We start from the raw sequence: 24,457 nt of genomic DNA, 5'->3' as shown, positions 1-24,457 counted from the left end.
TTCATTCATTCATTCATGGCTCACCTTTTACATGCATCTCATACTGACTAGCCAGAGTTAAAAAGAATGTTCAATACAGTACAAGGGGAAAACAACTAAATATAACTTTAAAAACTATACAAAATTAACACTTAAGGCAAAGACCTTTTCATCCAGCTGGAAAAGCTTGTCAAAACAAAAATGGCTCCCAATAGCTTCTGGAAAGTAGCATAGTAGGTTCTGCATAGTAAGAGCTGTTCTATATGTGTAGATGCAGAGTATTAATGGGCATATGAGACATCTTCCTGAAACACAACACAAGTGATATCTGCAAGGTCAAATGTGGCTGCCATCCCTCTACACCATATTTCCCATATTTCCCCCCTCCTGCACTGTTGGCTGCCATCACCACCCATGCCAATCTCCAGCTGCTACTTGATAGCCCTTAGCCTACAATAGATATTATTATTGTTTTGATCATTTGATACTTGCTTAGCTATGGAGTCCAAAATGTGAGCCTACCCCAGAATGAATAGTGAATAGTGGTATGTATGTATCGCAGTGCATAAGGTATCAATACTGCTTTAACTGATCCCTACCCACCCCCAAGGCTCTGCTAAACCCATGATTAATGTCTCCTTGCTCCTTGTGTGAGTTTATTGTACTTACTGCAAAGCTGAAAATTTGAGTACCGCAACAGAACAGTTTGGCCTTCGAAACTATGTACTGTTCAGAACTGGATATTGATCGTGATCCAGGAAAAGGTTCGTCACAATGTAATCTGTGTTTGATGTGTTGTAAGCAGATATTTTCATTTCCAGTGTGCATTGAAACAGACAGGAGGTGGTGGTTTCTGAAGAATGTTATTCATGGAGATGATCTGGTTTGTTTTTCACTGTGAAGCGATAATAGCTATGTAGAAAAGAGTGGGCACTAACTAGTCCTACCGCCCTCCTCTTGAAGTGGTTTTACAGGGCTCAAAACTACACAGCCTAATCTAAAATAGGGGGGGGGATTATGTTGCTTGTCTGCTGTGCAATTTGAATTGAGTTGGTTTCTTCCATGTTATGGCAATGCTGCTAGATTCCTCCTTTGCACCTTTGGGCCAAAGAAGACATAACACCATTCACACATTTAGCAACCACATACATGTTTGTTTAGAGCAAATTGCAGGCACTGGGGGCCAATTGAGATCAGGGCCCCAGTAGGAGATGTCAACCCCTCACTGTTATCCTTATCTGGATGACCATTCTCCCCCTCTTCCTGTGCTTGCTGTTTGCAATGGTCCCAATGGGAATTTCCATTACAAAATAAATGGCAATAATGTGGGGGGCATCAAAATAGGACTATAGCAGGGCTCAAAGGGTTAAGGCCTCCCAGCCCTCTGCTGCGATCTTGATTGCCAGTGCCCACATCTGCTGTTTACGCTAAAACGAACCAGACACCATTCATACAGTGACTAATGATGTTATGTCTAGTTTGTCCCTTTTGTCAAGGGTCGCATTCATTCAGAGATGTGAGCAGAACAGCAGAGGTTGTATTACTGAGATACTCTGGCAGAATTACATAACTTTTACTTAATCACTGTTTATATATAAGCTGGCTGTTTCTCTTTGGTGTTGGTCATGTAGGGAGTGACAGTGGACGATGCCCACATCAAAGCCATCAATGTCCTTGCTGTGAGGCTAGAGAGGGAGAATAAGGAAGAGATGAAAACAATATACCAGCGCCGAAAGCAGCTGAATGAGAGGTGTGTGTATGCGAATCTATAATGATGTCCACATGGGGGATGAACAGGACAATCAAAACTGAACAGCTTTAGGGCCAAAGAGGAATTGGTAGTGCCACCTGCAATGATTTAAAAAGAGACAAGACTGATCTTAACATATGTATTTTCACCATTCCTAACTATCCTAACCATACTCTCATAGAATCATGGACAGGTGCTGTTAGAACAAATGTGATGTTCAACTGGGCAAGTTCCTCTGTCCAAAGATTTCATTTTTCCCACAGGGATTGTATTGAGTTTTCAGCTTTTAGCAAAGGGAAGGGGGAATGCAAGAAAATAAAGCTGTGGGGTGAACTACAAGATGTACGCCAAAGGAGAAGTCAACCATCATTCTTAAACCCACGTTTATTCCATAGGATAAATGATCTTCAGTTGTCATCAGTGTCCACTATTAACTCCCAAGTGGTGAGGCTTCCTTTATGACAACATTTCCAAAGCTGTCTTTCACAGCACCCTGCTATGCTTTGAGCACAACCCATAATGCCTTGCTAATTGACCTTGGCAGCCAATTAGCATGCTGGTGCCAGTGGTGTCAGTACTAGGTCAGACTAGTCTCTAGGCCAGTACCTCCAATCTTGGCAGAGAGATATGTGGTGAACAACAAAAGGCAACAAAATTATGAGTGGAGATCAATGAGCATGATATCTTCCTAGCCAGTTACAGGTAGGTAGCCGTGTTGGTCTGCTGTAGTCAAAACAAAATAATAAAAAAATTTCCTTCCAGTAGCACCTTAGAGACCAACTAAGTTTGTTATTGATATAAGCTTTCGTGTGCATGCACCTTAGAGACCAACTAAGTTTGTTATTGGTATAAGCTTTCATGTGCATGCACACGAAAGCTCATACCAATAACAAACTTAGTTGGTCTCTAAAGTGCTACTGGAAGGAATTTTTTATTTTATTTTTTTTTTGTTTTATCTTCCTAGCCATGTACTGTACTTTCTCAAGCTGTTCCTAAGACAGCTCCTTTCTGCATCTGGCAGGTTTCCAGCCATGACCTAAGATAATCCACAGAGCAACTTGGGATTCATGAATGCAACTTAAGTTTCCTTGCAGCTTGGAGACACACAAAAAAATCCTATAGAGAAGTTCTAATAGGCTATAACTTTGCAGAATAAAGCTATTAAAATGTATTTTCTTATGGCTAAAATTAGAAAATTCTGTCTTAGAACAACTAAACTTAGGCCACCAAGCCACCCGTACCAAGCAAAGTTATAATCATGACAGCTTACATTTAATTAATAACTCCACATGTATTCTTCAACTTTTCACTTAACCACTTTTTACATATCTTCATTTCCAATTGTTTAAACGTCTACCTAAGCAAAGCAGGGCAGTGGCTGAGAGGTCTCATAAACCAAAGTGCAGGTTTTGAAAGCAGCTTCTGATTCCCATCTTTGAACAGTGTGATCTGCTCCAATAAAATGAATTTTTTTAATAATAGGTGGAACAGTTTCCATGGTGATCTCAAATCATATAGAAGGAAGTTGGAAGGAGCTCTGGAGATCCATAGCTTGATCAGAGAAATGGACGATATCACCGAAAGAATAAGTGAAAAGGTGATTTCCTTTGTTATCAAATTTCCATTTCTATTATCCCCTTGGTGAGTTCCCTAAAGTGATTGAAATTCCAGTGACCCCAAAGTAGCCACAAAGTAGCAAAATGGCCTATTCTCTAGAGACATCTTGTCATAAGTAGGTTCAGTTTAAACTGAACTTGTTCTGTAAACTTTACAGTGTATATAAAATGATCCAAAATTATTGTTGTTATTATATGTTTATTTGTAAAAAGGGTAAAGGGACCTCTGACCATTAGGTTCAGTCCCTGACGACTCTGGGGTTGCGGCGCTCATCTCGCTTTATTGGCCAAGGGAGCCGGTGTTTGTCTGCAGACAACTTCCGGGTCATGTGGCCAGCATGACTAAGCCGCTTCTGGCAAACCAGAGCAGCACACGGAAACGCCGTTTACCTTCCTGCCAGAGCGGTACCTATTTATCTACTTGCACTTTGACGTGCTTTCGAACTGCTAGGTTGGCAGGAGCAGGAACCGAGCAACGGCTCACCCCGTCGCAGGGATTCGAACCGCCAGCCTTCTGATCAGCAAGCCCTAGGTTCTGTGGTTTTAACCCACAGTGCCACCCACATCCCTTATGTTTATTTGTACCCTGCCCTTTTCCCCCAGAGAACTCAAGGCAGGAGAAAAGTGTCAGCTTCTTCCTGCAATATGGCAGGCACCAATGATGGTTTGTTTCCATTGTTTATGAATAACCAGCCTTTTTACACTGGAGTTTGCAAACCATTGATTCTAGCTTTTTATGGACGCCCATGCTATGAAATGCATATTCCATGACGTCTTATAATACTTAGGAAAGAAGTTGAAGATGCTTAAAAGAACTGAGCTGTGATCTTTTCTTTCTTTCCCCTACCCCCACCACACAAATGTCTTATTTCCTTAAGAGTGCACTGATACAAACACTGGACTATGGGAAAGATATGGAAAGTGTAGAAAACCTAATTCGAAAACATGAAGAAATGGAGAGGGAAACTGGTGTCATTCAGTCCAAGATAGAGGTAAAAAATAAATAGTTTATATCCTGAAATGCGAATAGTAAATACTGTATGGACACATCCATTGACATTTGTCCTGCAGACAATTTTAAGCTAATGCAGTAATCATGTCGCATCAGTTTACAATGGATCATGGTTTTGTAAAGAGGGTCTTGGGGGGCTAGTTCTGTCATATTACGTTCCCAGTAGTTTACTTTGTGATCTTCCATGGATGGTTTCATTACTAAGATTATTTTTCTTGTCTTTCTTTGTGTATTATATTTTGTGACCAGAAAAGTAGGGCATAAATGTCCTAAATCAAGAGTTTTTTTAGAAGGGACCATTACACAGTGTGCTTATACTTCTTTCAGGCTCTGGAGCTAGAATCCTTTCCACTTTGCAAGAGGAATCCGTCTTCCATAACCGACAAACTGACTATGAAGCAAAAGGAAATGAAAAACAATTGGCTACGGCTTCAGGGCCAGACCAAGCAAAGGTAAAAAATACTTAGAACATGGTCACCTCCATCCTGTAGACCTTGTTATCCCAAGAATGGGGAACCTCTAACCCAGGGGCCAAATGTAGCCCTCTAGAACTCTCAGTCTGGCCCTTGGGAATCTCCCTAGGCCATATAGTACTTCTTACCAGTTCTGAGTTGCACTCTTGAATGTTTTTTTTCCTGTCTAGAATGTGACCTTGGACGTTTCATAATGTTTCTTCTTTGTCTGGTGGTGGTATTGTTTGTTTGTTTGTTTGTTTGTTTAATAAATATACCACGTTATACCCAAAGGTCTCAGGGCTGTTCACAGAAAAGAACACAATATATAAAATAAAAGCAATAACCCAATATAGAAACTTGCCTACTGTACAAAGGTATAATTCTGCTCACATTTGCCTCTGGACCCTCCCACTGCTGGCATATAGCCTCCACTAGAAGACTTGGGGTGGTATCCAGGTTCCAGGTTCAGGGGGGAAATTGAGTACCACTCTAGCCCTGCTACCATGAGTACCATAATATGTCTACACCACAAAAGATGTTAGGGGCAGAACTTGGATGGAATGTACATGAGTTGAGTTGCATCTAGGTATGTGTAGTGTACTTTCATATTTCCTTGTTTGTTTGTGTGTGTGTGTGAATGTCGCTAAAGGAGAAAATGTAATTTTATAGGTAACGGATATGCAAGGCTCTCCACACATGGCAAAATATATGTTTTCCTTGCTGCCTTGAGTTCAGTTTGCAAGCTTCTCTATTTACTCTGAACCTGGCTCTATTCCAGCAAAGATATGCTTAGGAATTGTTTCCATGCAAGAAGTACTGCTGGGAAATGCTGCAGGTAGGTCCAGTCAGAACTGCTATTAGATTGTTCTTTGTGTGACAGGGGTGAGAAATTGGCAGCCTCTTACCAGTTGCAGAAGTTTAATTCTGAAATGAAGGAACTCCTGGACTGGATTCAAGAGGTCAAAGGTCGAATGGAGGCTGGTGGTCTTCCTAGAAGTCTCGCTGAAGCAGAAAGTATGATTGAAGAACATCAGGAAAGAAAGGCAAGTATGAATCACATCAGCTGGCTATAGGCATCCTGATCATGGATTCCATTGCCTCATTCAGGATCAAGCTACATAGTATATTTAGCACATAGCCCGCATCTACATATTGTGCCTTTTTCTTACTCAGAAGCAAGCATAAGGAGCCATTCTGAATAAGTACTGTGGGGAGGGGAGATCACTTAGGTACTTATAACACAGCAGTTTGACTTCACCCTCAGAGGCACACTGTCTCTTGAGACAGATGAATGCCAGCAACAGTATTAAAACTTCTGTCATTTACTGCAAACTTTTCAACGACAACAAAAATATATTGACTTGGAGTGGGACCAACTCTATGCTCAGGCTAGAGAATGGATCATTTGTTTTCTATATTTATTAGCTCTCACGGTTTCCTGTGCAGTTTCAGTGACAACTCAAAGACTAATGACTTTCCATATAAATATTAGTATTGGAAGGTACTCTACAGAGCCTGTTTTTGTCCCCAGTGACCTGTAATTCTGGATAGCTGTATTTCTGCACGAACATTTGACATCAATCTACCCAACATCTTTATAGGAAGAAATTGAAGCACGAGGGGAAAGGTTTGGGGCACTCAGCGGCTATGGTCAAACACTTGCCAACTCCGGTCATTATGCAACCCCTGAGATCCACCATTCCCTCACTGGACTTCAACAGGCCTTGACTGAAATGATCCAGATCTGGCAAGAAAAGAATCTGAAACTGCTTCAAGCCGTGGATTTGCAGGTAGGTGGACAAATGGTCTGAGACAGCCAACCAAGACCAGAGCAATTGCTGTGAGGAAACATCTGTCAGTAGCTGTTTCTGGTTGATAGATGGAGAAAGCGGTAGCCTTAGAATTATGGACTCAAAGGGGAAGAAGGAAAGAATGCACTTAAAGAACTGCAATATGTTGCTGCTTTTGTCTTGGTTCAGTGAACTAAAAATGGATGAATGTCAGTTTCTTCTTTTTCTAATCTTAGTTTTCCCCATTTCTGCATGGTTGTTGTTTTAAAGTCCACATGAAAAATTCACATACATTGTTTGTTTAACGCTTCTCTTAATATACACATTTTTAATGCCTTTCCTCTCAAATATAATTCACTTTTGCATACAATTTTCACCAATGCAGATATTTTTGTGTACAGTTTCTTCAAATGTATACATGTGCACATGTTGTTGTTGTTGTTGTTAGGGAATTGTGTTGCAAAATCCAGAAAAATGCAAAATTGTGTTTTGATTTGTTTATTAGCCAAAGTGAAAGCAAATTAAGTAGGTTTGCATTAAAATGTGAATGAGTGCAATTCTCCCACATCCCTACACTAAACGTATCTTCAGCTCAAACTGAAACCATCAGTTAACTTTGATAAATCCTCCTGTTTCAATTTTGGGCAGTGTGTGTCTGTGTGTTTCCCTAAAATGCATAAAACAAATATATTTTGCCAGGCTTGATTTATTTATATTTATATTTATATTTATATTTATATTTATATTTATATTTATATTTATATTTATATTTATATTTATATTTATATTTATATTTATATTTATATTTATATTTATATTTATATTTATATTTATATTTATATTTATATTTATATTTATATTTATATTTATATTTATATTTATATTTATATTTTGATATGGCTTGATTTATAAATGAGCATAGCTGGAACTCACCTTGGTCTAATAGTCGTGTTTATGCCCTTTCACATGGAAGCTATTTTCTCTATTCATAGATATGTAGAAAATGGCTTCTGTTTCTCACTGAGGAGACCATGGCACAAAGCATCCATTGAGGAGCACTCTTTCATTCATTAGTGGTTTACTTAGATAATTGACAGAGCACTTGAATTGCATGTAGAAAGTCCCTGGCATCTCCAGCTAAATGATAAGGTATCAGGACATGTGAAAGACCTCTTCCTAAGACCCTGGAGAGCAGCTGCCAGTCAGAGTAGACATTACTGGATTCAGCAGATGTATCCTCTGGCATAAGACTAATTCCTAATTCCTGGTGCAAGGGGTGGGGTGGAAATCCAGTCACCACTGGATATAGTAATGACTCTGAATCGTAGAACTGTCTGCTGTGCTGCTTTTTAATATTAGCAATGACTTGTATGCTTATAAGTAATGTTAGATCTTCCACCGGTACCTATCCTAAGCATATTTTCTTGCAAGTAAGCCCCATTGTATTTTGTGCTGTCTTGATTTTATTGGGAAAGAGCTAACTATATTTCTCTCTCCCACACACAGACATTCTTAGGTTGTGTGGAGCAGAATGAAAGCTGGCTTAGCAGCAAAGAGGCCTTCTTAGCAAACAAAGACTTGGGGGTAAGAAAAATGAGCTGTATGTTTTCAACTAGAGGGAGAAGACGTTGGCAAAGAGTAGAAAGTGTAAAAACCCTCCTTTAAAAAAACCACCCTTCGGAAAATTTACTTTTAGCTTTTTTGTGCCAAATGCACATGGGATTCCTCACCTTTTGTCTCCTGCTACCATTGGCTTTATTTAGTAGTTTCCTATTCCTCACTCTCTCCTCTCTAACACCGTCCTCCAGACTGCCTTTTCTTTCTAATGCACATGTATTGGGGCAGCCTCTGAAAACACTGATGAATTTCAAAGCCACGTAGTCAACCAGAGCTTTTGATGATACCCCCATGTTCTGTGGTCTTGCATTCAACAAGCAAAACTATCGCGACCCACTGGAAAGTTTAGATCAATGGACATTTGAATCCTGAAATAAAAGCTTCCCCCCGTTTAGACAGTGGACCCTAAGCTCAGTGGAAGAACAATTGCTTTGTATGCAGGAGGTGCCAAGTTCCACCCCGGGTGTATCCAGTTAAATCGACTGACACTGACTAGATGAGGTGAGGTGAACCCTGGGTCCTCCAGGAGTTGCTGAACTACAACTCCTGTCAACTTCACCAAGCATGGCCAATGGCTGGACTGATACAAGGTTGTTTCCTATGTTGCCGATTTTTGCCATCCTCTTCAGGATTCTGTATCCAGCGTGGAGAGCCTGCATCAAAAACACATGCAGTTTGAAAAGGCCCTGGAAACCCAGCTGGAGAAGATTGACATGATGGCCTCACGTGCCCAACAACTGAGGGACAGCCAGCATTATGACTCCGAGAACATCATGAACAAGTGCCAGGCAGTTCTCAGGAGGTAGCACCTAACCTTTTCCTCCCGTGCTGTCTGTAAAATCTCTCCTAGCAAGAGTAGAGAATCTCAGGCTCGGGGGAACCACTGTGGCCCTTCAGCCTTCTCTCTCTGGCCCTGGACTGCACTCACCAGCCCCTTTGAGTGCTTCTGCTCAGTGGGAGTGTGGCCTTGAATTGTGCTGATGCTTCTTGCCTACCAGGATGGGTGATAGAAAGATGTGTGTGTTGGGGTATGTTCTGACTTTTGAGTGGAAAGTGTGTTACATCTGTTGCTCTGCTCATGTTTGCCTCTAGCGCCCCCTGCTATTTGCACGTGTCCCTGGAAGGTTCCCCATGGGGGAATATGGCTGTCTGTCTGAAAAAGGCTGTACGCCCTAAACAGAGACCCATCTTTTAAACGATTTCTTGATTACCTACCACTCATCCTATGGTATTCCAGTTCTTCAGAAGCTCTTTCAGATAAAAGTGCATTTACTCAGCTACCAGTGCCCCACTTTGGGAAATGTACATAATATTTACAGGTGTTCATAGCACTAGGAATGTCTGGGAATATGTGCTTCAGATGTGCTCATTTTTGGATGCTACTCTGTTAGTGACCTTCCTGCCTCCTTGCCAGCCCTGCTCAGTTCTGTGGTTCTTGGATTCTAGTGAGATTATCTGTCCCAAAAGTTAAGCATATATTTTGAACTCATTTTGGAAGTAGATCATGAGAAAGTTCAGTTAACCACCTGTGCCATCTTATCACCAGCAATGTTTCTTCTTCTTCTTAGAAAGGAGAGGCTTCTGGAAGTTGCTTTAGCTCGCAGACGTCTGCTGGAGCAGTCGTGGCTACTGCAAAAATTTCTACGGGATTCCTTTGAGGTATAATCTATTTTATTTGCCAAGACTAACTTAAGCCATGATGTGAGATCCAATTAGCATTGTCTGATATGAGGTAATGTGTGTGGATGCTGGGAGAAAGAAAATGGACCGAGTCGTGGAACACCTTGGAGTGAGAATGGCGCCTCATGGGCTCTGCAAACATGAAGCCTTTCTGCAGGTGTCGGTGATACTCTGTGAAGTGTAGATAACAAGTGAGATAATTCACCCCTTATGGAAACATACCAATGCATTGCATACAAATGATGCCAGGATCAATCCGTTGCATCTCCAGAGGGTTTGATCTTAGGGAGACCACTGTCTGAAACTCCAGAGAGCCACTACCAGAATGAATGCCTGAATGGAGATCTGCTCATGGGAGTAGGGACCTTGTTACTGATTGGGAACCTGCTTGTGTGGACAGAGCCCTTTCTCTGACAGTTGTACGTGTGGGAGCTCCTTCCAGGTATTCGGTGTATATGGAGACGGAGAGGGCTGGAGCCTGCCATCAACCATTTCCACACATTAATTAGTTACAATAACTGGAGGAGAGCAGATAGAGGAATAGTTCTGAAAGAACTCTGGGGGATTTCTTAATTGTATGTCATCCTGGGTATTAATGCTGGAGTGTGACCTACAACATTTTCTTTGTGAGTCCTTTTCCTAAGGGTGCTTCCAGGCAACTTGTTGTTGAGCAGTCACTCTGATTGGTTTGCAAGGAAGCCAGATGATGTTGTGTCCAAAACAAGTGTCATCCCACATCTTCCACTCTATTGCATTCTCCCTTATCACAAAAAAATCTGCTGTTTGGGGGAAGCTCACTCGTTATGCAAGAGCTCCAAATCAGCTTCTGCTGTGCAACCTGAATTTGCTGGTCTGTGACTGAGCCCCACCCAGTAAATACTGTCAGCCTGGAAGTGCTTCCCAAAGTGTGAAGCCTGATGGAGGAAGAAAAGACACTGCCAGCCTTGTTTGCTTGTTTCACTTCCTTGTTGTTTCTCCCCCAAGGTGGCTGCCTGGATGAATGAAAAAAACAGCATTGCTCTGGATGAGAGCTGGAGAGACCCAAGCAACCTTCAAGCCAAACTGCAAAAGCAGCAGACTTTCCAGGCGGAGATTGTGGCCAACAGAAGCCACCTAGATAGTATCAAAGCTGTAAGTGTGAAGAGGGGCTGCCAGAGAAGTCTGGTTCACCAAAGGAATGCTTGGCCATCAGAAATAAAATTACTTGAGCTTAATTATGAGTCCCAAGGAAGATGAGATTGCTTGAAACTGTTGATACTTAAGGATGTAGTTCAGAAAGATGTTGCCCAATTCAGAAAGATGAGCCAACAAGAGAAAAGACTTTGATTTTCTTTGTTTGCAGGAAGGAGAGAAAATGATCCAGGAGGGTCATTGTGCCTCTGATGCCATCCAGTCCAGGCTGCAGGAAATAGATGAGCTTTGGGATGAGCTGCTGCAAAACTGCCATGAAAAGAGAAGGAAGATGCAGGATGCCTACAAGGTGAAGCAAAACACTGGGGGGGGGGGTGACAATAGAGGAAGGGTGGTGTAGCTGTGGACTTCCAGATATTCCTGGACTACAACCCTCGACATCCCTGACCCTTGGCCATGCTGACAAGGTTGATGGGAGGTGCAGTTCATTGCCACCTGGAGAACCACACATTCCTCACCTTTGCTTGATTGACAGGTTGCCAATTTAAAAGTCAAGGTTAGCCAAAGGAAGGATTTGCCACCAGCGGTATAAATAATGTGAACATAATTATGAATCACATGGAAGATAGGGTCGCTTGAAGGTGCTGATATTGAATAATTTGGTTCAGAAAGGTGTTCTCAGGTTCAGAAGGATGAGCCATCAGAAGACGGCTTTGATTTTCTTTATTTGCCAGGAGGAGAGAGGAAAGAATTACTTAACAAATGTGTGGTGTCTATGCTTGCACTCATAAAAGGGCTCTGACGAATCCTCATTTGGTCTCCCTCCCTCCCGCCGCACTTCTAAATGTCTGTTTACATCTGGGTTCTTTCCTCTGGATTCAGGCCTTACGTTTCCTACGCACTGTGGACGATGTGGAGAAATGGCTGGAAGATCTAGAAAGCGAGATGAAAGCCCCAGAAGGCAGCAACAATTTACTGGTTCTGAATGATCTCCTAAAGAAGCAGGAGGAATTGGAAGAAAGCTTTGTCAGCTATAGAGACCAGGTGCAAGGCCTTATCAATGCAGTGCAAGAATTTCAACAAGAGAAGCATTTTCTGGCAGATGAGATTGAAGAGAGGGTTGACCATGTGGTGCACAGGTGCTTGAATAGTTTTTCCTTTTTCCTTTCCTCCTCTCTGTGTTCTTTCTCCTTTCTATTGTCACTTTTTTCTGTTGTCACCCTCCGCTTTCCATCTCTTTATTATTTTTGAATTCCTCATCTTGGCACTTAGGTTTATTATCCCATAATCTTCCTTGTACGTCTCCTTCTGGCAACTCCTGCAGCCAAGTTGGTGCCAAACGTATTGCTCAGCTTTCTTTTGGACCACATCAGTAAAGCTGGGGTGGTCTTGTCACCTGGGCATCCCAGGACCTCCACACACACCGCCCCGGCTTGTCCCCCAGGGAGGTCACTTCAGTGCTGCTAACACAGTGGCTTGGCTTCACCCCTGGAGGCACACTCCATTGTCTCTTGAGATAGACGGATACCAACAACCTTCCTTAATACTGAAGTGGAGGCTTCATTTTGACTCTCCAGGTACAAAAGCCTTAGGGAGCCACTCCAAGAGAGGCGGGGGGTTTTGGAGGCCAGCAGACTTCAGTACCAATTCGTCCAGGATGTCAGTGAGGAGTTGACCTGGATTCATGAGAAACTTTCCCTGGCATCCTCCAGGGACTACGGCCAATCCCTTACAACTGTTCAGAGCTTACAAGAGAAGCACCAGGTAAGGTTCTATAGTAAGGGCAGGGAATATTGGAAATAGAGAGAATGGAGTTTCTCCGTCACTGTTCCTTAACCATATCTTTTTGCTAAAGTATCACTGGCAAGCATGTTTGCTGCCTTCCGCCCCCATCCCCCATGTGCTTCAGCAAGGTGCATGAACACTTCTATTTCGATATAAAAGAGACAAGAAATGAATAGCTCCTTCTGCTGGAGGGAGGGCCTTTGACAAAATTCCTCTACTTCATTCTTTGAGCATTTTGGAATCTCTTAAGAGTGTTGGTGGATGCATGGTTTTGACCTTACCTTATGTAAAAGAGAAAACATCTTCATTTTCAAAATATACTTTATTTTGTTGTATCTATCAGAATTTAGAAAATGAGATTAGCAGCCACAACGCCTTAACTAAAGCGGTGATCAGCACTGGGCAGAAGCTGGTGAAGGGAGGCCACTCTGCCTCACGGGATATTATGGAACAGGTGAAAGAACTGGAAGTTTCCCTGGACAGCCTGAAGGGTGAGGCTCAGGAGAGAAGAAAGAGACTCATGCAATCTTACGAAGCTCAGCATTTCCTCACTGAGGTAAGATAGGACTGGGATCTCATGTTCAGGTTTGATACCTTTTAAAGGATCGAAAGTTTTCTGATCGCTTGGTTGATAAATTATTAGAGCTTGAAGCATAATTAAAACATGGAAGCCATTACCTTGCTAGATTTTACTGTTCTGCCTTTCTAATAATTTGTATTTTATTTTATTGTTGGTTGGTTGCTTGAAACAGTGTAAGTCGATATGAAATTCTTGTAAGGAAATGCCCTCGTTTGCCATTTCCCTGACTTAAATCAACTCCATGTTTCTATTAGTCATTGGATAGATGGGATATGTGTCCCAATATCATACCTGTCCTTTCTCCTCCTCCTTCCCAAGTTTCAGACAAGCAATTTAGATCGGGGCTGCGGCCTGGGATGAGAGTCGGTGTAACCTCCTATCTCCCAGCAGCAGATTTAATCCAAATCCATTGTTTTCATAGTTGCTTTATATTGCTTTTCAATGTTTTTATGTTGCTGTACACTGCCCTGATGTTTTACAGTGGTACCTCAGTTTACGAACTTAATCCATTCCGGAAGTATGTTCTTTAACTAAGGTTACCAGATTTTTTTCAAAGAATCCAGGGACACTTATTGTTCGCTACGTACATGTGAATGCTGAAAAAGCTGTAAATCCGGGAACTGTCCCCAGGAAACGGAGACGTCTGGTAACCTTATCTTAAACTGAAACTGTTCTTAAACCAAGGTGTGCTTTCCCTAATGAGGCCTCCCACCGCCAGTGCCCTTCCACCATTCAGATTTCATTCTTAGACCGAGGTAAAGTTCACAAACTGGGACACTACTTCCGGTTTTGTGGAGTTCATAAACCAAATTGTTCGAAAACAGGACTGTTCTTAAACCGAGGTACCACTGTATATAAATTCTTTTATCAGACAATCAATCAGCCTATTGACACTCCACGGCCTTTAATGAAAGAAAAAGACATTGGGAGAGCCAGTGATGGATATCTCATTTCAGAGAACAGAGATTTCTAACAGAATTCTCAGCACCCTAACCAAACTATAATCCCAAGGATTCTTTGGGAAATGCCATGTGGAATAAATCTAATATAATTTAGTATTTAGCAGATACCGCTCTGCCTCTTTAGGCTATAGCCTTGACATCAAACTAGGCATGCCTAAATGTGTCATTAGAAACTACATCAGGGTTTTAAAAATGCTTTAATAGGCCACAGGCGAGATTTTTATCAGGACTTTAGTACACAGGGAGAAGTAGTTTTAACTTTTCCTCCCCAGCTGCAGTCGCAATAAAAATTGTCCATGTTCTGCAAATGGCACTGATGGGAGCGTTTTTCCTAAAGATGATAAAAGTGCTGGGGGGGGGATTTTTGTCAGTGGTGCAGCAGGGGAGCAAGCAGTTAAATCCTATTTCCCAAAGTGCTATGATTCTGCTGAAAATTGCCCCATGTCTGGTATTATTAACACAGGGCTCATCCACGGCTTGTCCCTTGCTCTAGAAAGCATGGGTTCAAGAGGTTTTCTGCTAGTCCTGTGCTTTAAAGGCATGGGTCCAAATGGTTTTCCATTTGCCCTGCTGCTTTCCCTGAGAAAACTACTCTTTACCACTGAATTGGAGCAAACGTCTTTCCATGGAAAAACCTTTTGACCTTTGCTGCAATTCAGCAGTAAAGAGCAGTTTTCCTGGGGGAAAGTGACGGGACAAGCGGAAGTATGCACAAGCCCATAGTTTCTAATGATGCATTTAATGCCACATCTCATTTAGTCCTTAGTGATTTATGTCACTGTTAAATATAGATTTGTTTTGCTGGGTTGTAGGCCGGGGCCTGTTTCTCATTCAAGTTTGATCGCCATTGCATTTCTTTTAAGCTTTTGGAAGTGGAATCCTGGGTGGCAGAGAGAGGACTGCTCCTGGAAACCCCTGATTATGGGAGGAATGAAGAATCGACTCAGGCACTGCTCCGAAAAGTGGATGCTGCCAAGCTGGACCTGGAAGGATTCAAGCCCAGAATGGAGAAGCTGAGGGAAACAGGAATGCGCCTCTCAACAAGCGACAACCCAGAGAGGTAGGCGAGTCAAACTGGTTACCGATCTTCTTCACACACGTAAATGCATACTGACTATGTGTATGACGTTTAAGGCTGTCTCTCTTTGCAAATTGCGAAACTACAGAAGCGGGCTAGTAGCTCATTAAGCTGAGCCGGCTCTTTGTTCTGGGTGGTAGATCTCAAATGAGCCATGGAATTCTCCCTCCCACAACAGATATAATAATAATAATAATAAATTTTATTTATATCCCGCCCTCCCCAGCCGAAGCCGGGCTCAGGGCGGCTAACAACAATAAAACAGTACAAAGGTACAACATAAACAACATTCTAAAATCATTCATTATAAAAATTAATTAATTCAAGCCACTAGCAACCATTGGGCCAGAGCTCTGCGAAGATTGCCGAGGGAGGGAGTCAGGCTGTGCCCTGGCCAAAGGCCTGGTGGAACAGCTCTGTCTTGCAGGCCCTGCGGAAGGATGTCAAGTCCCGCAGGGCCCTGGTCTCTTGTGACAGAGTGTTCCACCAGATCGGAGCCACAGCCGAAAAAGCCCTGGCTCTAGTTGAGGCCAGCCTAACTTCTCTGTGGCCTGGGACCTTCAAGATGTTTTTATTTGAAGACCGTAGGTTTCTCTGTGGGGCATACCAGGAGAGGCGGTCCCGTAGGTACGAGGGTCCTAGGCCATATAGGGCTTTAAAGGTTAAAACCAGCACCTTAAACCTGATCCTGTACTCCACCGGGAGCCAGTGCAGCTGGTATAGCACCGGGTGAATGTGATCTCGCAGCGAAGACCTCGTAAGGAGTCTCGCTGCAGCATTCTGCACCCGCTGGAGTTTCTGGGTCAGTCTCAAGGGCAGCCCCACGTAGAGCGAGTTACAATAATCCAGTCTGGAGGTGACCGTCGCGTGGATCACAGTGGCTAGGTCAGGGCGAGAGAGGTAAGGAGCCAACTGCTTAGCTTGGCGGAGATGCACATTTGTTTGCATGTGCTGGTCAGCTGTTCCTATTTAACTGAATGGAAGCTGCTGTGTGGAGAGCATTTCTGTGCATAAATCAGAATGCACACACAAGCAGCTTTGAATCACAGTGCATGAATCTTTTTATACCGGTTATATGACTATTATTATAGTGCCTGTGTTCCCTGTATTCCTTTTAAAAGACCCATAACTTGATTTTTTTTTCTCTCTCTCCCCCTCTTCATAAAACACAGCAATTATGAGCCACACTGCATTAGACAATTGTTCTATCTCAGTTGTCTTAAAATGCACAGACAATGGCTTTTAATAATAAATAAATTTTATGGCATATGACCATCTTTTGTAGATTATTAATTCATGCAATACAGTCCATGCTGTCTCTCCTGTATCATTGCTCTCCAAACAGTTCTTTGGGGACTTTTTATTCTTCAATAAGTTGTTTTTTCAGTATCCCGTGTTAATGATCATACTCTAGCAACCTTTTAAGGGAGGTTGGGGCGCATCCCTCATATCATATTGCCTGAATTCACCAATAAATTTATTTTGGTTTGCAAAATACTACTTTTGACCTGTGTTGAATGAGTTAGATAGCCCATTTTCCATGAGCAGGATGCCATCACAGAAACAGAAAAGGGGCCTTTCTTCGTTGATATACACTGGTTTTTCAGCATACATAAATTACAAAGGATTTCAACCAAAATGAAAGCACCTGCACTCATTCTGCAAATCAATACTCTGCCTGGGAGCTGGGCATTTATGCTACTGGTACAGACAATGCATGTTTCACCTTGATGTATTACTAAGCTTCAGATCAAGACTGATACTTTCACTGGTAGTGACAGGGGCTGTGCTGGTGAAAGGTGCAGGATACAGTAATTGTGACGTGAATCAGTACAGATTTCCCCCCCTCTAAGGCTGTTAACTTTTCCCCCCTAACAGCTCCACTATCCTTCCCAAGCTCCAGGGTGTTCTCGAAGAGTATCTCTCTCTCCTGCAGAGAGCAGAGAGCCAGATAAAAGCGCTGCAGGAGCAATATCAACTGCATCAGTTTGAGAGGGAGACCCAGCTGGTGGACGCCTGGCTTTCGAAAAAGCAGAGCACGGCTGAATCAGATAACTACGGTCAGGATTTGGAGGATGTTGAGGTAAAACAGATTTTATCTCTTGCCAAGCAGGAAGACCTTGGCCATTTTATAGCTGCAGACATCACTGTGTCATTGAAATACATTTTAGAGACTGACATATCTCCATAGAGAGCTCTGGATGGCATATGCTGGTCACTTTCAAAAACTGCCCTAGCCATTTCTTTTCAGAAGTGAGTCCTATTGACTGCAGTGGGACTTGCTCCTTGGTATGTGGAGCTAGGGTTGCAGCCTGTGAGCAGTAACATTTAACATTTATGAAAAGTAATGGAATAGCCAAGCTTTTGGCTGTCATCAAACTCTTATGTAGGTGCCAAAAAGAAATCCCCCTTACCTCCATGCAGCTGGACCAGAAAAGATTTGTTTAATAAATAATAATAATAAAATTTTATTTATATCCTGCCCTCCATAGCCAAAGCCAGGCTCAGAGCGGCTAACAGCAATAAAAGTAAAGCAGTTTACATAAAATCACAATCAATTGATTGAAATGCATTCTAAAACCAATTCATTCTAAAATCAATTCAAAATCAAATTAATGGCAACCATTGGGCTAGAGTTCTGTGAGGATTACCAAAGGAGTGGGTCAGACTGTGCCTTGGCCAAGGCCTGGTGGAACAGCTCTGTCTTGCAGGCCCTGCGGAAAGATGTCAAGTCCCGCAGGGCCCTAGTCTCTTGTGACAGAGCGTTCCACCAGATCGGGGCTACGGCCGAAAAAGCCCTGGCTCTGGTTGAGGCCAGCCTAACCTCCCTGTAGCCTGGGATCTCCAAGATGTTTTTATTTGAAGACCGTAAGGTCCTCTGTGGGACATACCAGGAGAGGCGGTCCCGTAGGTTTAAAGTTTGTTTGCTTGTTCTTAAATCAAGTGACTTTCCAAACTCCAGTTTACCACTTCTTCGATATTATACCAATAGTATTGTGCTTTTGTAGGTATTAGAGGTTCTGAAAAAGCTAGAGATATAATTTATCTCCCTATCCTACAGATTTTGGAGAAAAAGTTTGAAGATTTTATAAAGGAAGTAAGATCTCTAGGACGTGCCAAGGTTCTTCTGATAAATGACTTAGCATCTCAGCTCAAAGGAGCGTGTCACAGCCAAATAAGTGATATCCAGAAAAAGACTCAACAGGTCAATGACACATGGGAGAGATTGCAGCAGGCCATCCAGATAAGGGCGGAGGTGAGGTCCTAAACTTTCTGGTGTCTTGACTGATTTGTTACGACACTGCTGTTATTGAAGTGCATTCATACTCTATGAGCCTATTCAGACATACAATTTGTTGTGATGAGTTAATCATCATAATCCAATACCCTGGGCTTTTTGTGACAGTACTTGCCAATATGGAGTACTGTCACCTCTTTTTCTTTTTTCTTTTCCTTTTTGCTGCCCATGTCAGCCATTTTGTGCTGGCACCAATAAGTACCAGCACCTCATTTTTTTATTCAGAAGCTCAAAAAAGAAAAGCACTGCCAATACCCACAAATCACATGGAGAAGCCTGCCCACTGTGCATGTTTATAATTCCTGTAGTCATTTCAACTACCAATAGGGCTGCCAGTTTCAATTGATAATGCATATCACTGAAGAGTAGATACAACTGATTCCTCCATGTGGTCCTCTACAACAAGATGGATCTGCTTGGCAAACCAACCTAACTTCTGAATCTCTGAGCCAGTTCCATGACCTTTAATTTCTTTTTAAAAAAACAAAACGATGCAGGGGCATGGTTTTACATAGGATCTAATATCTAGAGTAAGGGACGTGGGTGGTGCTGTGGGTTAAACCACAAAGCCTAGGACTTGCCTATCAGAAGGTCGGCGGTTCAAATCTCCACGATGGAGTGAGCTCCCGTTGCTCAGTCCCTGCTCCTGCCAACCTAGCAGTTCAAAAGCATGTCAAAGTGCAAGTAAATAAATAGGTACCGCTCTGGCGGGAAGGTAAACGGCATTTCTGTGCACCACTCTGGTTTGCCAGAAGCGACTTAGTTATGCTGGCCACATGACCCAGAAGCTGTACACCAGCTCACTTGGCCAGTAAAACAAGATGAGCGCCGCAACCCCAGAGTCAGTCACGACTGGACCTCATGTTCAGGGGTCCCTTTACCTTTACCTAATATCTAGAGTGACATTTAAGATTGTACCATGCATAGCATTCTAGCTGCAGTTTTCCTGTTTTCATGTCTGCTGCAATACTGTGACCGTAAGGCTGGCATTGCTAACACATCTTTCCCTTCATCAGAATCTCAGAGCTGCTCATGAGGTTCACCAATATGACCGTGATGTGGATGACCTAAAGGGTTGGATGCAGGAGAAAGAGGCGGTTGTGGATAGAGATGATTATGGCTATGACCTGCCAGGTGTGCAGACTCTCCTCAGCCAACATGAGGGACTCGAGGTAAGTGGAATGGACCACCTTGAAAAAACGACATCAAGGATAGCCAAGATGGTGGCCTCCAGATGTTGTTGGGGTCCCATCAGCTCTCTCAAATCCCAGCCATTGTGGCCAGTGATCAGGCATGGTGGGACAACATCTGGAGAGCACCACATTGGCTACCCCTGAGCTGGCTGCATGATGAATGAAATCAAAAGATCCTGAATTTTCCTTTGCAGAGGTTCCAGCTCTTGTACTCTTGTTGTTCGTTCCCTTCCAGAAATAAGTTCTTATTTCACTTTTACAGAAAACACTTCACTACTATGGATGGACAAAAGCAGTTTCTATTTGGTCCACGTCAGTTTTCTTTGTTGGTTCATAAGTTTGTTCTGTCCCATTTCTGCATTATTCCTTGGGGGGCGGTTGTTAAACTGCATGAAGATTTGGATTTTGTGTGCATGTTTTAGTTTGAAGTACACATTTTTGTGCGCAATCTGGCTTTTTTAAAAATAAAAAATCATTTTAACCCCACTCCTAAAGTTGTATTTAATGACTAGCTGGGATGGAAACTATTCGGATAGCCTAATGGAATGGGCTGCTGGGAGACACTGCAGGGAAGGCCACAGGCAGATGGTCTCACTACAGAGGTGATTGAATAGCCTCACTTCCCTTCTCTGCTCTTAATCAACGACCTGAAACTCTGTAGCTTTTTGGGGCTGAGAGCTGTTTTTCAAAATTTGAAGAAGTAGAAAAAAGCAAATGAGAACTGCTCTTTGATCTGTAAATTAGTATGAGAACTGCAAATCAGGCTAGTTTGTTTCAAAAATGTGGACTGAACAAAATCCTTGAGCACATTAACTACACGTTCAGGCTGGTCTCTGAGCTTACGGGCCACCTAAATTTAGAGTTGCAGGCCCACATCTGCCTAGAATTCATGCAATTCCCCTTAAGCCAAGTTAATTGGGGGCAATATTTGTGAGACAAAAAGGTTATTTGCACATTTCCACCAACTTTTTTTATTTTTAGAATTCAGAACTTCTCTAGGTTCACTCCACTTTATAAAGAATTCATATGCAGTTATGAAATAAATAAATAAATAAGAGACACCATATCCTGCAGACTTCAGTTAACTTCCCTTGCTGTGTTCCAGAGGGAATTAGCCGTCATTGCAAAAGAGCTGGAAAGGATCAGGGGGGAGGCCTGGCGTCTTGGCCGCCTATACCCTCAGCCCAGGAGTAACATGATGAAAAGACTAGCAGAGGCAGATGAGTGCTGGGAGCTACTGGACAAGAAGTGTCTGGAGAGAAAGCAGAAGCTGCAGCAGGCAGAACATGTTCAGATCTACTTCAATGACTGCAGAGAACTAATGTACGTACAAGCTGAACAAATGCACAGTATGAAGATCCTTGGATGTGCTAAAGCAATAAAGGTGGAACATTGGCACCGTAAAATCAGTTTATGTCAATGGGACCAATATGCGATTGTAACAGAGCAGTTTGTGTGTGTACTTAATTTAAAATATACATGCTGTTTTTCCAGCAACAAAATAGAGTCGATGGGAAGGCCAGGGGGGCATGGGGGGTTTCCAGGTTTTTCCAAAGATTTGGGGGGGGGATAGGGGGGGAGTGTGTGGAATATTCAAACTATATTGAACTGTTTGGTTTTTTTCAAAAAAAAATTAAACAGCTTTGTGGGAAAAGTGAAAAAAAGGGGGGACTGGGTCCCCCCCCCACAATTTTTCTGGGTTTATTCCAGACCTTCCCATATGAAATCGTTAGAAACAACATAGATAACCGTTTCAACAATAAAAAATGCAATTCATCAGAAAAAACAAAGACAAACAAATAAATAACATGTAAGGTCCCTGCAGCCTGGAGGCAGGCAAATGCTGTCCCCATCTTTAAAAAAAGGGGGGGAGAAGACCAAGGTAACTACCAGTCAGTCAGCTTGACACTGATACCAGGAAAGCTGCTAGAACATTTTAGCACCATTTCGAGCTGCCATAATCCCTCTGAGAATTGTTTGGGTGCACTTTAAGTACAATAGAAAGCTATTGTGTGTGCACTAATGTTGTGAATGAAAAAACTTCCACCTGCCCTTTGAATGAGTGGAATCCCTTCCACTTTTATTCATGGCCAAAATATTGGTGCTCAGAGCCTCCCCTTTGGTTAACTCCTTTAGGGCCTGGGCCAAGGAAATGCAAGCCCTGATTATATCCGAGGAACTGGCCAATGATCTTCTTGGTGCTGAGCTGCTTATTAAACGCCATGAGGAACACAAGCGTGATATAGAGATGCAGTGGCTGAAATACGAAGACTTGGAACAAGCCGGAAACAACCTATTGAAGGCTGGGCACTTTATGTCCATAGAGGTAAGCCAGTGTGGTGTAGTGGTTAAGAGCAGTAGTCTCGTAATCTGGTGAACCCGGTTCGCTTCCCCGCTCCTCCACATGCAGCTGCTGGGTGACCTTGGGCCAGTCACACTTCTTTGAAGTCTCTCAGCCCCACTCACCTCACAGAGTGTTTGTTGTGGGGGAGGAAGGGAAAGGAGAATGTTAGCCGCTTTGAGACTCCTTCGGGTAGTGATAAAGCGGGATATCAAATCCAAACTACTACTACTACTACTACTACTACTACTATTCTTCTTCTTCTTCTTCTTCTTCTTCTTCTTCTTCTTCTTCTTCTTCTTCTTCTTGGGTTAGATATTATTGAATGAACTGATTGAGAAGAAATTAGTTAGGAACAGCAACTCGGGATACTGAAAAGGGCCAAGTAACACATACAGTAGTACCTCGGGTTAAGTACTTAATTCGTTCCAGAGGTCCGTTCTTAACCTGAAACTGTTCTTAACCTGAAGCACCACTTTAGCTAATGGGGCCTCCTGCTGCCGCCGCGCCGCCAGAGCACGATTTCTGTTCTCATCCTGAAGCAAAGTTCTTAACCTGAAGCACTATTTCTGGGTTAGCGGAGTCTGTAACCTGAAGCGTATGTAACCTGAGGTACCACTGTAATGTGGCCCATCTCTCAAATGGTTTGAGCAGGCTACATGATCAAAAACCCTATCCCATAGTCTTGTCTCCGGAATGAATTCTCCCTCTCATCCAGGAGCCCATGTTACCCAGACCAGCAAAGTTGCTATGCCAGGTACCTTCAAACCACCCCTTCCATCAAGGGGAAATATTTTGTCCTCAACCTCCTGCTGTGCCTTCCCAAACACAGCTGAGACATAACTAGATGTTTTAAACAGCATAGCTAACAACTGTGTCCAGTTTGGGTTTTTTTTACAAATGCAGTACTAAGTGCAGGAATACCGATTTTCACCAGGACCTCAGGGCTTCCATCCTCAACCACAAATGTGATTAAAAAATACCCTCCATGCTGCAGTTAGCCTGGGAGGAGACTCTCTTTAGCACTGATTTGCTTCAGGACTACCTCAAAGAGATTTTTTAAACCTAGTTTGCCAATGAGATCTAAAATTACTACAGCACATCTTGCTCTTGTGCTTCCTACATGATGTGGATGTATGGACTTTGGAGTTGGCAGCCTCAGCCACACAACATGGAGGAGCCAACTTCAAGTTTATTCTCAGCAACAGCAGCTCCCAGAGTGAACTTGAGCACATATCACTATCTGCAAGCATTCCCTTCTGTTTGGGCTTATTGCAAGGAGGATAAAATATGGATGTGGTGGGTAAGGTTCTCTTAGGCCTGACTTCAAAAAGAAATAAAAACTAAATTAGTAAATCTCCGATCTTGTGATCTAAAAGCATAAGCTGTGTTGAGCAGAGCAGAAGTGCAACCCGATATGGAGCAAACAGGTCGGGTTTAAGGGCCTTGGGGGCTTCCTCAGACATGTGGTCCTTTTGCAGACTATTAGGAAAGGGGGGAGAGGAGAGAGCTTCATTTGAAAAGCACCCCACGGTCTTGATATCTATGTAACTTCATACACTGACCTTTACAATGATACTCGACTTGCCTTGTGTATAATTTGTAAGGAGATCTGCAGATCATGGGGGTAAGAACATCTTCAGAATTTGTTAAAAGATCCTGTTGCTCTTATGGACGTCACTTTACATACTTTGAGAAACCCCACTGTGTTTCTGTTTCTGTTTCGAAAATAAAAATAAATGCTACTCGCAGAGCAGGAGAACAGATGGGCTTGTCTTATCCAACCAGCAAACCTGAAAGTGCATGGCAGGCCTAGGAGAAAGCATTCTTTGTAAAGAGGATAGCTTGGGCAGCTTGTGTGCCTAAGGTTTTTTTTTTACTGCATGCAATGGTGTGTGTTCCAGGTACATGCAGTTTCACTGAAAAAAATGCTATGTTTGAAATTTGTCTGGGTGAGTAAAGGTGCCCAAAGTCTGTTTTACAGACTTTGTAAAGCAAGGGTGGCTCTCCAGGTGTTGTAGGAATATAACTCCCATCATTCTTGCTCTTCTTGAATCCATTCTCATTTTTAATAGCGTAATCCTGCTAATAAGAATAGCAACACTCAAGCAGACATTTCAACTGGAACCTTTGCAGTGGTGTTTTTTGACAATACAGATGTTTTATCTTTCCAATATCTACTGATATTTG

General features: G+C 42.7%; 1 protein-coding gene across 2 annotated transcripts in view; it reads left to right on the top strand.

The window, feature by feature from the left end:
* The window catches only part of SPTBN5 (spectrin beta, non-erythrocytic 5), a 107,684-nt gene that overhangs the window by 67,273 nt on the left and 15,954 nt on the right, over positions 1-24,457 (top strand). Inside the window, exons 40-59 of one of the 2 annotated variants that reach the window (XM_082239075.1) lie at positions 1,611-1,729; positions 3,212-3,326; positions 4,224-4,337; positions 4,685-4,809; positions 5,693-5,855; positions 6,414-6,602; positions 8,109-8,186; positions 8,849-9,021; positions 9,788-9,878; positions 10,884-11,030; positions 11,242-11,379; positions 11,913-12,169; positions 12,608-12,794; positions 13,159-13,371; positions 15,221-15,417; positions 17,314-17,518; positions 18,497-18,691; positions 19,750-19,905; positions 21,032-21,249; positions 22,063-22,252. In XM_082239075.1, the coding sequence (XP_082095201.1) occupies positions 1,611-1,729; positions 3,212-3,326; positions 4,224-4,337; positions 4,685-4,809; positions 5,693-5,855; positions 6,414-6,602; positions 8,109-8,186; positions 8,849-9,021; positions 9,788-9,878; positions 10,884-11,030; positions 11,242-11,379; positions 11,913-12,169; positions 12,608-12,794; positions 13,159-13,371; positions 15,221-15,417; positions 17,314-17,518; positions 18,497-18,691; positions 19,750-19,905; positions 21,032-21,249; positions 22,063-22,252 (3,270 nt within the window). Of the gene's footprint in view, positions 1-1,610; positions 1,730-3,211; positions 3,327-4,223; positions 4,338-4,684; positions 4,810-5,692; positions 5,860-6,413; positions 6,603-8,108; positions 8,187-8,848; positions 9,022-9,787; positions 9,879-10,883; positions 11,031-11,241; positions 11,380-11,912; positions 12,170-12,607; positions 12,795-13,158; positions 13,372-15,220; positions 15,418-17,313; positions 17,519-18,496; positions 18,692-19,749; positions 19,906-21,031; positions 21,250-22,062; positions 22,253-24,457 lie in introns of both variants that reach the window. The other variant, XM_082239076.1, reaches the window with a different exon arrangement.

The sequence above is a fragment of the Podarcis vaucheri genome (genome assembly GCF_965113315.1).
Source record: "Podarcis vaucheri genome assembly, chromosome: 1".
Lineage (NCBI taxonomy): Eukaryota > Metazoa > Chordata > Lepidosauria > Squamata > Lacertidae > Podarcis > Podarcis vaucheri.
Note: the sequence above shows the minus strand (reverse complement) of the source record. Positions and strands in the feature narration are given on the sequence as shown.